The sequence below is a fragment of the Micromys minutus genome (genome assembly GCF_963924665.1).
Source record: "Micromys minutus genome assembly, chromosome: 12".
Lineage (NCBI taxonomy): Eukaryota > Metazoa > Chordata > Mammalia > Rodentia > Muridae > Micromys > Micromys minutus.
The window spans coordinates 19,379,255-19,393,866 of record NC_137981.1 but is presented as its reverse complement, the minus strand read 5'-3'; the positions used below and the strand labels follow the sequence as shown (position 1 = coordinate 19,393,866).

The 14,612-nt window shown below is 40.0% G+C and overlaps 1 protein-coding gene across 11 annotated transcripts in view; it reads left to right on the top strand.

Moving 5' to 3' along the window:
- KTN1 (kinectin 1) overlaps positions 1-14,086 on the top strand; it is an 82,907-nt gene extending 68,821 nt beyond the window's left edge. For 6 of the 11 annotated variants that reach the window (XM_080926386.1, XM_080926394.1, XM_080926390.1 and 3 more), the window contains 10 exons: positions 2,958-3,038; positions 3,653-3,742; positions 3,870-3,962; positions 4,860-4,931; positions 5,136-5,219; positions 5,365-5,448; positions 9,135-9,218; positions 11,253-11,348; positions 12,115-12,230; positions 13,995-14,086. In XM_080926386.1, the coding sequence (XP_080782512.1) occupies positions 2,958-3,038; positions 3,653-3,742; positions 3,870-3,962; positions 4,860-4,931; positions 5,136-5,219; positions 5,365-5,448; positions 9,135-9,218; positions 11,253-11,348; positions 12,115-12,219 (789 nt within the window). In that variant the 3' untranslated portion in view covers positions 12,220-12,230; positions 13,995-14,086. The remainder of the gene's footprint in view (positions 1-2,957; positions 3,039-3,652; positions 3,743-3,869; positions 3,963-4,859; positions 4,932-5,135; positions 5,220-5,364; positions 5,449-9,134; positions 9,219-11,252; positions 11,349-12,114; positions 12,231-13,994) is intronic. The other 5 variants (XM_080926387.1, XM_080926393.1, XM_080926395.1 and 2 more) reach the window with 2 other exon arrangements.
- Positions 14,087-14,612: the final 526 nt, after the last annotated feature.

The window sequence follows — 14,612 nt, the reverse complement described above, 5'->3', positions numbered from 1 at the left end:
GCTATCAGGCCTTAGAGTCATGTTTCTGCTGGGCGGTGGGGTAGAGAAACACACCTGGATAGAAGCACCAGAGTGGGTGGAGTGAACCGCCAGGGAAGGGAGTCTCGTGGAGAGTGTAGCTGCACCATCTGTGTGTTTGGCTCCATTTGGCTCCATACTAGAGCGGCGTCTGCAGATTGAGACTGCAGGGGTTGATAAAGAGATACGCCATCCATATTAAATATTTACTGCAACATAGGCCTTCTTAAACTTTAAATAAAACAATGTGTGTATATACTCACAAGTAGGCAGTGGAATAATGATCATTGGAATTCACCTTGTGAATTCCCACATGTGTTTTTGTTAATACATCAACGACTTTCTTACCTTATCCATCCTGTTAGCAGTGGCTCTCGGCCTTTCCAATGCTGTGACTCTTTGATACAGTTGCTCATGTGGTGACCCCCCCCCCCCCCCCCGGCCATAACATTATTTTCATTGCTTCTTCATAACTGTAATTTTGCTACTTTATGAATTACAACATGAATGCTTTTGGAGATGTAGAAATTTGCCAAAGGAATTGCAACTGGCAGGTTGAAAAACTCTGTGTTAAGATCATCCTTAAGGAACTCAATCATCAGAACATTTATCTGTAAATATCTCAACACAAGAGACAATTCTTTTATTTAAAAAATATACCTTTAATTAGACAAGTTTAATCATTCCCCTAATTAATTATCCTATAGTCTTCATGCTTATTAAATAATAACAAGGTGGTTTATTTTATAATCAGAATCCAAAGTAAGACCAACATGTGATTGGTGCCTGCTGAGCCCCTGCTAATCTCTGCTAGTGTGCCATGTCCTTCCCTGATATGAAGCCTAGAAGTGTCCTGTTGCAGTTTTTGATAGTTTGGACTTAGCTGACTACATTCCTAGTGCTAGTATGTTCCTCTGTCCTTTGTATAATTCATAAATTGACACTCAGGTTTATCTGATCCAGGGCCAGTATTTCAAGGTAGTGGTGGGTTCCCTTGCCTATGTTGTCATGAGGTCTGTGATATATGCTTGCCTGGTTTGGTGGAGTGATGTGTTTTAGGCTGGCTGTAATGTCCTTTGTCAGCTCTTGTGCCTTGTACTGTTAACAGGATGTTCTAGTTAAGATACAGTTAAAGCTTCAAGCATGGAATGGCCCCATTCTCCAAGGATCTGTTTCCTCTCGGTGTGAGTGCAGGGGCAGAGTAAGTTCTTACTGGTGTGTTGTACTGGAGGCTAGCTGTTTTCTCTCTTTAGCTTATGTGCACATGTGCCTGCTGTTAATTCAAGTAGGGATGAAGGCTCTTGTTTCCGTTGTGGCTGTGGGAGGGTACATAGGCTTGAATAGCAGATGCACACTATCACCTGAACTGAAGCAGTGCCTTGTTTTGGATGGTTAGGAGAAGGGGGCTGTTAGTATATTTCCTGTCTTTTTCTTTTCTGGCCATAATCTGATTTTGTTCCTATTGTGTGCTTTATTTATTGGTTTACTTATTTGACAATATTTCATGAACCAAGAGCACTGAAGATCTGTAGGTTCTCTTCTTCAGAAATGGCCAGCACTCAGTTTTCTTTTAACGTAACAAATTCTGTAGCAGTAAGTATTAAAAAACATAAAAATCGGTTTATTTCCCTATTGGCCCTGAGGTCTCATTCCTTTATTTTACTAATTAAAATGGGAAGGTTCAGTTGGAGTCACGTGACTAGGCAGCCTTTCTTGGGGAAGTGGAATTAACATTAAAATATAAACAGCTTTAGGACAATCTACAAAATTAATTCTTTTTTGTTTGTTTTGTTATTACTTGCTTGTTTGTGTGGGGATATGGTCTTGCCATGTTGTAGCTCAGGCTGGCCTTAAATTCCTGATTATAGGTATGTCTACCATGCCTGGTTAAATTCATTCGTAGTGGCTTACTACTTATATTCAATAACTAAATATTTATGGTTCTGTAACAATTTGTATATCATGTAAGAAAGACATGTAAAGTATTCTTTGTGTTGTTCACGTGCTTGTTAAAAGTTGATTCAGGGGGGCTGGAGAGATGGCTCAGTGGTTAAGAGCACTGACTGCTCTTCCATAGGATCTGAGTTCAGTTCCCAGCAACCACATGGTGGCTCACAACCATCTCTAATGGGATCAGGTGCCCTCTTCTGGTGTGTCTGAAGACAGCTACAGTGCACTCACATAAAATAAATAAATAAATCTTTAAAAAAAGTTGATTCATGTGTTTTAAAATATTAAGCTTTTCATGTACTACTTAGAGATTAGTATTCCAGAATTTTAAAAGAATTACTTAATACAGCCAGGCATGGTGGCACAGACCTTTAATCACAGCACAAGGGAGGCAGAGGTAGGCAGGCTATCCTGGTCTATATATCAGCCATTGTTTCTAATAGCTGAGTAGTAAGTACTTCATTGTGTACTACCATTTCTGTATCCATTCCTCTGTTGAAGGACATCTGGGTTCATTCTAGTTTCTGGCTATTACAAATAAGGCTGCTATGAACATAGTGGAGCATGTGTCCTTGTTATATGCTGGAGCATCTTTTGGGTATATGCCCAGGAGTGGAATAGCTGGATCTTCAGATAGTACTGTGTCCAATTTTCTGAGGAGCTGCTAGACTGATTTGCTGAGTGGTTGTACCAGTTTGTAATCCCACCAACAGTAGAGGAGTGTTCCTCTTTCTCCACATCCTTGCCAGCATCTGCTGTCATCTGATTTTTTGACCTTAGCCATTCTGACTGGTGTCATTTGCTTTTTAAAACTGTATTTTGTTCAGTCTGTGAGTGTTATATATGCCTGTGAAATCCTAAGTATGATGACAAAGTATATGGGCTTCTTTTATAATCATTTGATTTGGTGCTTTTAAATGATTTTTTTTTAAGTAATTAGACTTTTGTGGAAACTAGTAACTTTGACCTCCCCCCCCACCCCCCCACAGAATTACAGTGAATGGCTACGTGGCTTTGAAAAGAAGGCAAAAGTATGCATAGCTGGAACTTCAGACACAGAGGAGGTCAAGGTTAGTTGAGGAATGAACTATTTAAATAAACAGAGTTGAAGCACCTCAGAAGCTATTGTCCGGAACGCTGGGATGATGGAAGGGTGTATTATTAATTGGGTAGTGAAAAGTATATGGTGCCTTCATTTCTAAAATAAAATGTTTAACTACTCTCATCTTGTTTTAGCCTAAGTTTTCAATGTAACCAAGTGAAGACCCTTAGGCAGTTTCACTGTCTTGCTGAAAGCACCAGATAACCTCAGAAGCACTGGAACTGGCTTCTGTCTGTCTTTGGCCTCCTCCCTTTTGGCACAGCCCTGATTGGTTTGAATCCTAGGTGGTGGGAGTAGTCTCCTTCCTCGTGTGTCATAGCATTATACCATGTACTTATGGGTCTCTTTACATTTTGCTACGTGTGTGGAGTAAAATCCATGTTGTAAATGTGTGATGGCGTTTCTTAGTGAGGACTTAAGAGCTTCACAGATGGACACCAGTGACCAAAAGGCCCTCAGACGGCAGTGCTGCTTAGGGATGTACTGTTGTGTTAAGTCGTATTGAGCCTGTGTATTACGTCGTCAGATACTGAGACGGATGCGCCGTACAGCCTCTTGTCTGTCTTCTCTCGCTCTTCGCAGGTTTTGGAGAACAAACTGAAAGAAGCTAATGAAGTACAAGCACTGCTCCGGCTGGAGTGTGACAAGTACAAGACTGTCCTGGCAGAAACGGTAGCCTGAGTTACATTCAACTTTATTTCTACATTGTTGACTTATCTCTTCCAGCCTGTGTGATTTATCTTGGCACCAGAATAATTGAAAATCATAAAAATTTCAACAATTCTGCCTTTGTCCATAGGAAGGGATTTTGCAAAAGCTTCAGCGAAGTGTCGAGCAAGAAGAAAGTAAATGGAAAGTTAAAGCTGAAGAATCTCGAAAGACTATTAAGCAGGTATTTAAGGAAGAGCTTATCACAGCAGTACTGAGCATGTGAGTTCCACCAGTGTCACCTGGGAACACAGGATACCTCCTAGGTCACCTGTGTCCTACACGTGGGTGGCAGAGCCGCAGATCTGGAGTCCTAGGTGATTTTGATGTTGACCCATTTGAAAATCAACTAGAGGGTGGTATAGTGGGCAGAGTGCCTTGTGAGTGATGGTACTACATGTCATAACAAGATCAAGAACCCAGGTTCAAAACTCGCTACCCACATCACTGCATTGAAGAAAAAGTTAAGTCATGCTTCTGTTCATGTGACCCATGTGCTACTGGGAAATCTTTATTTTTCTGTCATTTTCTCAGATGTTGTTAAGAAAGTCATGGTATTTTGCATCAATGTATGCAGGCAGGCTACAGATTGCTGGTCTTGTTCTGTGTTAATACCTTTGGAGAATAAATATATTGATAAGCAATTGTTACCAAAAATTAAATGATTCTAGCTGACTCTTAATATAGGATCAGTACAAGTGGGTAGGTAGGATCTGAGCATTATTGAAATGAAGTCACATCTGAGACTCATTTTTAAGAGCTTTAACTGACAATTTGTTATGGGCTAATTTTTAATCCTCTAAGCGGGGCTGCCAGAAGGCACCTGCTACAACCTGACAACCTGATTCTATTCATGGTGGAGGGAGAGAACTCCTGCAAATTGTTCTCTGACCTCAGATGCACTGTGGCTGTAGTTGCCTCTCTCTCAAATAAAATAAGCAAAAATTTAAAAAGCAAAACTAAAACTCTATCCAACCCGTGGCCCAGGATAGAGATGAGTATCTGAAGACCGTGCCATGTCACATGCTCTCGTTCCCATGCTGTCTCAGCGGTTCTCTGTTGACCTTGTCTCACGTTTCAGATGCAGTCCTCCTTCACAGCCTCAGAGCAAGAGCTAGAGCGACTCAGAGAAGAAAACAAAGATATGGAGAATGTATGTGATTTGATACTTGCAGCCTGTGAACTCGGTTTTAGCATTATGAGTTGTTCAGACATCTGTGCTTTTTTATGTCTCATATGTTTTATCTTGAGTAGTTTGAGTTGATAGCGGCTTTAAATTCATTAGCATCCTGACATTCTATTATGGGAAAAGCCATGGAATGAAAATGTAAATATCTTCCCTTTGTTGTGTTGACAGTTGAGAAGAGAACGAGAACATTTGGAAATGGAGCTAGAGAAGGCTGAGGTGGAGCGGTCGACTTACGTGACGGAAGTCAGAGAGGTACTCAGACATTCTTCACACTTACAACTCAGTTCGGTTGAGAAGGCATTAAAGTGATTCCTTTTAAGTTGTAGAAGAGCTTCCAATTAGCTTCGAAGTATGGGTTATCATGGAGATCAATCTTAAACTTTAAACTTCATTGCAGCTGAAAGATCTGTTGACTGAGTTGCAGAAAAAACTTGATGATTCATATTCTGAAGCAGTCAGACAGAATGAAGAGCTTAACTTGGTAAGAAGCTTGTCCTCCACTGAGCATCACGTAGGCTCTGGAGGCACACGTGTGCAGGCTCCACCAGACTTCTTTTCCTGGCTAACCACCTGTAGCTTGGCACTTTCCTTAGGTGAAAGATAATTTTCCTCTTCTGATGTCTCCGAAGATGGTTCTTCTTTTCTTAGCTCCTAATAATGGCATGTTTGGCTTCAAACTCTATTTCAAAGTTTTCTGCTTTTTATACAGCCTAATTTATTGAACATGTTTCTTTTTGGTGAATAAAGAAACAAAGTTTGATTGGAGGAGTTGTAAGGATTGCTATCTTGAACTATCTGAGTTAATTAGGATCTAGTTTTGTAACCTGGAGGAAGCTTGTTGAAGCTCACAGATGCCTGTTCTTCATTCAAGAGATAACCCAACCAAAGCTAACTAGTCTTTCTAAAAGTAAATTTTAGGACTTTTAAAAGTAATTTCTGTTCTATTCTTTTGAGACTAGATCTCTTCTGTAGGCTAGTCTCAAACTCAGAGTAATTCTTCTCAGTCTTTCAGATGGGATCACAGATGTGAATGGCTGTTCGTTACCAGTGTGGAATCTAACACAGTCACCCTAACCCACAGTGACTGACTGAGGAACTCAATCCCTCCCTCCCTCCTTCCCCCCCTCTCCCTCTGCTTTCCTTCCTTGTAGTTCTAGGAACTAAACCTAGGACCTCATGCGTCATAGGCAAGAATTTGTCCAAATTGCATCCTCAGCTCTTTCTTTTCCTTTTCCTTTGATACAAGGTCCTGCCTAAGGTAGCTTTGAGTTTTGTAGCCCAGGCTGCCTCAGCCTCCCAAGTAACTAGGACTTCTGCTCCAGGCCTTAGTTTCAGCTGAATTTGTTAAGACATAAAGTTCTTTGAATTCCTGTTATTGTAATTTTTAGGGTTTTGTACTGATTGCTGACATGCTGACCTGTCAGAGTTATTCTGTTCTGTTTTATATACTAATTAAATCCTGGGATTTAAAACACTTTATAAACATTAATTTAAAAAAAAATCTTTGCATACTGTAAGAATAAAGTAGGTTTCTCCTGAACTTTAGCGCTACACATGTACAAGGAGAGCATTTTTAGCCTATTTTTCCCATTCCTGATCACTCTTTGAAACAGCAGTTATGTTTATTACTTTTTATATTTTTACTTAATAATTTAAAAAAGTTAGGTTAGCATATGGTACTGAGTTTCATCATAGCATATTCATGTATGTATCTTGACCATTCCCCTCCTCCACACCCATCATCCCTGCTTCTCTTGTTCCTTCAGACTGCTGCTCTTTCTTCTTGAGATTTATTGAGATTTACAGGTGTGCACCATGATGCCCTGTATGACAGTGACTATTGAGAATTAGTTTTAGAATTGTCTGAGGAATATTTTGTGCACATATATGTATGTGTGCATGTGCACATACACTCCCCTGTATTTTCAATTCTTGTTGCATTCACCAATGCTTCGTTTTAACTGTACTTGTTTCCAGTGCAATATAAGACTAGGTTTGTGCATTTATTTGGTGTGTATCACACTGATTAAGTCTGTAACAGCCCACTATTGTAAGCCTATAGAATGTTTTAGAAGAATCTTTGTTTCCTTTGTTTTGTTTTTTTCAAGACAGGGTCTTTCTATGTAGCCCTGGCTGTCCTGGGACTCACTTTGTAGACCAGGCTGACTTCAAGGTGAAAGATCTGCCTGCCTCTGCCTCCCAGTGCTGGGATGGATTAAAGGGACTTGCCACCATTCCTGCCTTTCTTTCTGTTTTTGTTTTTTGGGTTTTTTTTTTTTTTTTTTTTTTTTTTTTTTTTTTTTTGTTTTGTTTTGTTTTGTTTGGAGACAGGGTTTCTTTGTAAACTTAGCTATCCTAGAACTACTTCTGTAGACCTCAAACTCAAAGAGATCAGCTTGCCTCTTCCTCCTAAGTGCTGAGTTGAAGACTTGTGCCACTACTGACCACCTAGCGGATTCATTTTTGACTAGAGAATTTTCTTTTTAGTTTTGGTGCTTAAAGCTGACTTGGCAGTTGAAGCATTTGTGCCAGATATGTAAGCTCCTCCATTGTGATGGTTGGTCTCTGAGTTAATTAAACTTCGGGAGACAGCTTTAAGTGGCAAATTCTGCTTTTTTCTTTCTTGTCTTGTGATTGTAATAGTCACTTTATTTTAAAATAAAATGAATTGTGTTCTTGTGTCAAAAGATGGTCTTCTCTGCCAGAGAACTGAGTGAGCTCTCTCCGTTAAGTACAAAACAGAACCTTTAGGCATTTAAATGTACCTCTCCAAATAAGGTGGGACTTCCTCATACCACTTTAAATTTTAGTACATTCATTCATTCATTCATTCATTCATTCATTCATTCATTTATTCATTTATTCACTCACTCACTCACTCACTCACTCACTCACTCACTCACTCACTCACTCACTCGTTACTTTTAAGATTCCAAAAGTTTTTTTGAAAGTCATGCCCTTGGCTAGGAGACAAACTCAGTAACATGTACACACACACACACACACACACACACACACACACACACACACACACACACACACCACATACACACACTTTTTCAAGACACGGTTTCTTCATGTTACTGTTCTGTAACTCACTCTGTAGACCACAGTGGCCTTGAACTCGAGAGACCTGCCTGCTTCCGCCTCCCAAATGCCAGGATCAAAGGCGTATGCCACCACACCTGGCATTAACTTTATTTAGACAATGTGAATAATTTCCTTCTAGTTAATTGGAACAGTTGTAAGAGGTACTGAACACTGGGGTCATATACAGTCTGTTTTTGACAATTTGGCTGTTGAGAGTTCTGTCTCAGTATTTTAGAAAGCATGTTTCATGCTTATGAGTGTGTATGCATGTGTGTGTCTAGCACCCACCAAAGGTAGAAGAGAACACTGGATCCTTTGAGATTATTAGAATTATAAATAAATGGCTGTGAGCTGTGTGGGTGCTAGGAATTGAGACTTTGGAATTGAACCAAGGTCCTTTGGAAGATGTAACCAGTTGACGTTTCTCACTGGTGCAGTTTAGGCTAGAATAACCTTACATTGCTGTTTTCAAAGTTTGTTGGATTTTTAAACTGTTCACTGGCTTAAAGTAATAACTTTTTGAAAAATTTAAATTTATTATTTTATGTGTATGGGCAGTTTGTCTGCATGTATGTTTTTGCACCATGTTCATGTCTTGGTACGTTCGGAAGCCTATGGAACCTGAGTTTAAGACAGCTGTATTTAGGTGCTGAGCATCAAACCAAGGTCCTCTCCAAGAACCACAAGTCCTCTTAAACAACAAGCTAAGCCTTCAGCTACCCTCATCCTCCAACTGACTTGTAAAAAGAACTGAACTCTAGGTTGACGGAGTGTTTTAAAGATGGTTAGAAATCTATTTTCCTTTTATTTAGGAATACTTTCAGTAACTGTGAACAATATCTACTAAAGGTTCTTAGTGTCTGGCTTTGGTTTGGGGTTAAAAGTTTTCTACTAAACTCTAGTTCATTCTCTTGCATCTCTTAGGTTCAGCTCTGCAGTTTGGACCTCTGCTGCCAGCTTTTCTGTACCTCTGATCAGCTGTTAGCTAATCCATTGTGCATCATGGCTCTTAAGAGTTCATTCTTTCATAGTCATTCTTCATAACCAAAGACTCGTTCTGTTCCTTTATTTCTACAGCTCAAGAGACAATTAAATGAAACACGCTCAAAACTTCAAAATGAACAAATGGAGAGAAAGAAGGTAGCTGATGATCTGCATAAGGTGAGACGCTGCTTGACCTGGAGACAGTGTCTCCAAACATTGTCCTGCATGCATCTTAAGCAGGCACTGTAAAACTAACTGCTCCTGTCTTTTTGGGTCCTTAGACGTGTAGGCTGCTTACATAATCACTTTTTTGCTAAACAGCAACAACAATCCAAAACAAAACAAAAACAAAAATAAAACCTTTTTTCTCATTTAGAGTTAGAGTTTTTACTTTTTATTTCTTCCTTTTATTTTTTAAATTTATTTTATTTATGTGAGTACACTGTAGCTGTCTTCAGACACACCAGAAGAGGGCATCAGATCTCATTGCAGATGGCTGTGAACCACCATGTGGTTGCTGGGAATTGAATTCAGGACCTCTGGAAGAGCAGTCAGTGCTCTTGACCACTGAGCCAGTTCTCCAGCCCTATTTCTTCATTTTTGAAAATTCTTTGAAATTATTTGGTGTGTATGTGTGTGTGTTGTATGTTTTGTTGGCTTGTATGTCTGTGTACCACATGGGTACTTAGTACCTCTAGAGTCTTTGGATCTCCTGTAGTTGGATTTGCAGATAATTATGAGCTACATGTGGGTGCTAAAAATTGAACTCTAGTCCTATTCACAGGCTTAAAGTAAATGAACTGCTGAGCCTCCTCTCTAACCCTCTAAAGTTTTCAAATAAAATTTTCTACTGTCACTGTCTTAGTGAGGGTTTCCATTGTTGTAAACAGACCCATGACCAAAGCAACTCTTATAAAGGATATTTAATTGGGTCTGGCTTTTAGGTTCAGAAGTCTATTCCATTATCATTAAGAAAGAACATGGTGGCATATATATCAGTTTGTTTATGAAATGAAAAATATATAAGTGTCTAATTTCAGAAGTTTGTTCCTTTCAGTCAGTGTTTTATACCGATGTTTCTTCTTCACTCTCCTTTTCCTCTTCCTCTTCTTCCTCCTCCTTCCTCCTGTTCTTTCTTCTGAGATGGTCTCACTGTGTAGCTGACCTTGAACTCAGTGTTGTAGCCTCTTGACTGCTGGACTGCAGGTGTGTGCCACCATGCCGAGCGTTTTTCTTATTCTCTTATTCATCAAGAGTTTGTGTTAGAGTACAAACTCTTTTTGTTTTGTCTTGAGATAGGGTCATAGCCTTAGTTGGCCTTGAACTCTCTGTGTGAACCAGCTGGCCTCAAACTCATGGAGCTGCCTCTTGAGCTGGGATTGAATGTATATGCCCCCATGCCCAGAGAGAGCGCAGACTCTTTAGGTTGAGATGCATATTAATTTAATTTGGTGTGTTACTTTAAGTTTTAACTTATGAATCAAAATATAAGAGATGTAACTTTAGGCTGGCAGTGCAGTTTCTCAGACAGTCAGGAGCCAACAGGCCATGGTCTGTCTGTCTGAAGTAGCAGTGGTCGCTAACACTCACCTGCCTGTAGATGCTACAAATGCTCAGTTGGAATTGGAAAGGCACATAACTGTGTTTTACTGAGGTAACAAAAAACACTTTGTAAAACATGCAGTATAAAACATAACTTACGGGGCTGGAGAGATGGCTCAGTATTTAAGAGCACTGGCTGCTCTTCCAGAGATCCTGAGTTCAATTCCCAGTAACCACATGGCAGCTCACAACTGTCTGTAATTCCAGTTTCAGGGGATTCAACATCCTCACAGAGGCATATCTGAAGGCAAAACACCAATACGCATAAAATGAAGTAAAAACTAAAAAACCATAAAACTCATTCTTAGCTATGAGCTGTAAAAAAAAGATTGTGGGTTAAATTTGGCAGACTTTATTTAGTCTAGCTTAAAATTTAAATTTATCAATGTAATTATTTCTAGTTTTAATTTTTTTATTCAGTTCCATGTTTGAACTGCTGAAAATCTGCATAGATGTTGTTATAAGTTGGTGGGAGATGTAGCTGTTTTCATTTCAGTGACAAAAGTTTGACATTGTTCGTTGAGAGGAGCTTTAATTTTGTACAGAATACACAGTAAGCTATTTTGTTTGTGTGTTTTGATGTATCTTCTCCTTATGCCTTTGTTACAGGCTCAACAGTCACTGAACTTCATCCACTCGAAAATCTCCCTGAAAGCTGCTGGAGACACTGGTGTTATTGACAACACTGGTATTTCTCCAGAAATGGTGGGTATTTCCTCTAACCTCAAATTTCCAGGCTAGTTGCCTTACGAACTTTTTGAAGAACAAGCATGTTCTTTGGCTTCAAACTGTGCTTTCCTGTTTGGGGGAAGGGAGCAAACTTGGGGATGGAATCTATGACCTTGTGAATATCGCACAAGCTCTGTCTCACCGAGCTAACCCAGCTCCATCCCTTCTCACCAGAGTACTGCTGCATTCTTGTTGTTGGCACTTTCCCTGTATTAACTGTAGTGCTTTTATGGAGAGGTTAGTGCTTAGGAATTAGAGTGTGGATGCTTGACTCTGCCCTGCTGCTTACTAACTTCATGTGTGGCTGTCACTCTGCTTTAGTAAAGGGTGCTGGCAACGTCACCTGCCCTGTAGGGTTGACAGAAGGAACAACCAAATACCATGGAGACCTTGGGAAGGGGTAGCTCTGGCACCCAGTAGGTACCTGTGTGTGGCTCCTGTGCTTGGAGCTGTTGGAGGCATGCCCTCCTTTGCTGGATAAGTTGTGTTGTTTTCTGAAAGGAAAAACACATCATTTACACTGTTCACAGACTAGAGTGTTCCTTTGTGGCCAGCATATTATGCAGCATAGTTTTGGTGCCAGATAGTTTGTGCCACTAATCAGCAAACATCTTTGTATATGATTTTTACTGTTCCTAATTTTGTTTTAAAAATGTTTAGGTCGTTTCCCCTTTTGGTTGTACATTGTTGTCTTTGTGTTTGGAGGCTTTTGAAGTTATTATCCCTTCCGCCTTCTTTTCAGGAGTCTCCTGAGAAAGACACGCTGTCTGTAAGTCTCAATCAGACTGTGACACAGTTACAGCAGTTGCTTCAGGACGTAAATCGACAACTCACGAAGGAGAAATGATCCAGTCTGGGGTACGAACACTGAGTTCTGCTGCTTCCTTACAAATACCGCAGTGGAGAGAAGTGCAGATGACATTACTCACTGTAAAGTGATCTTCAGGTCACTTAAGAAAAGGCTCCCTCTCAGAGTTTCTGGGTGGCAGCTTTCTTTTGTCGTTTTTCTGCATACAGTGTGAGTCTTCTGGTTTAAGGAAAAGAACCACAATGTAGTTACCAAGTGCAGATGGTTTGTTGTAGTGATGACCATGATTGCCCGTTAGTTAATTCTGATCCTACTTCAGGGTGAGCGTCTATGGCATTTTCCTTCTCCTTATGACGGTGGTTGCTTTTGGCTTTGTTTTATCAGTGTTGGTCTGAAAATGAAGCCATCCTAACTTTGTTACATGAAAAGAACATACAATACTTATTGCATACCTAACGATGGGAGTAGTAGATTTCTGTAATTTCTGCTGATTAGAGCTGGCTTGGTGGTGTGTTTTGTTTTGTTTTGAGATGACTTGCTCAGGCACTGTTGAGACCTGGCCTCAAATGTGCCAGAATCACGGTGGTGCCACCATACCAAGTTGGTGTTTTGTTTTAGTTTCCTTTTGTAATCTAAGAACATTACTTCTTCATACCTTAACTGAGGACTTCGGTATAGGAAAAAATAATAAATCCATTGTTAGCTGATGCTATGAGCTCTTTTGCTTACATGACTGCCGAAAAGCCCAAGTTTAGCAGCAGTTAAAAATGCTTTGCATGACTTAAAATCATACTGCTAAGGGGAAAACATTTGAGCATAAAAAGAATGTTTCATATATTTTTTTCTTCTGAGGCTCCTTGCTCCAAAATTATTGTGATACCCTGTAGGCACAAAGGGGCAAAGCAAACTGCCCTTCAGAACCTATACTAAAGTTCCTCTAACAGCCACACAGGGTAGGTTAGGCTTCTCTTGTGATGTGGCAGGCATGTACTGCAAATGCTTTCTATTCAGGACAGCTGTTCTTTAGCGTGCCTGCACCCATGCCCTTGACTGTGCTGACACCCTCTCGGAAGGCTGAGTCCATCCTTTCTGTGAGGCCGGAAGCTCTTGGCTAAGCCTGTATCTTTGTAAGCTCAGTTTTCCATTTTCTGGAACTCAAGTTTCTGACAGATGACTTTGATTTCTCTTTAACAGAGAAATTCTTCTCCTCTTCCCATGGTGAACCTATTTCTTTTCCAGATCCTTTCTTCCTATTATTTTCCTTCATGATGTCAGTTTTTATTTCACTTATTTTCTCGTGTGTATTTCTTCCCTGTGTCATTTCTCTGTCTACTCTAGAATAACTTCTAGCTCAAGCCATTTTGCCACCATCATTAATGACTTGTTGAAGCTTTTCTTTGCATTCAGTAGCTTAGTCCTAGAAAGTTGCAAAATATGCCAACTCTGCCAACTTGGTGCTATGAAAAGGGCTTAATTATTAGAGAGCTTTATACAGTAATGGAGACTGGGTGCTGACTACCTCCTACCTTAGATCGTGTTCTTATTAGAGATGGGGTTTGTAGGTTTCAGCCTGTTCACCTTGTACCTTTGGTTTGCATTATACTGAGCAAGACCTAATAACAGTAGCTCCTTGAGGTTGTCATTTCAGTCTTCACCTAAAGGCTTTGAATCCCCAGTCTCCTCGCATGGTCGTCACCTTCAGTGGGTGCTCCGAGTGCCACTGCAGCACCAGGCTGGACCCTGTGGACGGAGTGGGATGTGCATGTGGGTGCTCTCACTGTGCTCTAAACAGATTGCTTTTCTATCTTTTACAGAGTGAAGGGATGGAGAAATTATTCCTCACAAGTTAACAGAAGGCGTTGTATTATATTTTGCCAAATTAAAGCCTTATTTATGTTTTACCCTTTCTACTTTGTCAGACACTGAACAGTTTTGTCTTTTCTAATCCTTATTAGACTACTGACTTAAAGAGAAAACACTTTAAAAAGCCAACTCTGTAGACACCTTCAGAGTTTAGTTTTATAATAAAACTGTTTGAATAATTAGACCTTTACATTCCTAAAGATAAAATAAATGTAATCTTTTTACCTTATTTTGCTCAATTAAATTGTTCAAAAGATCAAAGTGGTATAGACAATGTGAAATTTAACATTTAATACTGATGTTGTTGTATACTGTTTTACTTAACATTTGGGTAGAAGCTGCCTCTGACATCAACTCAAGGAAACACATTTTGTTGCTATTATAATCAGCAAATAAAGGGACACTTATTATTCAACACGACTCACTCCCCTTGTCCTTGAGTTTTGACAGGTTTCACCAGTGCTTCAGACTGCTGTCATTTAGAATGCAGTTTCCTAATTGCAGCCACCAAACAACACAGTCTTGATGCTCCTGTAGCTTCCTGACTAGACCGTTGTGTCTTCCTTGGG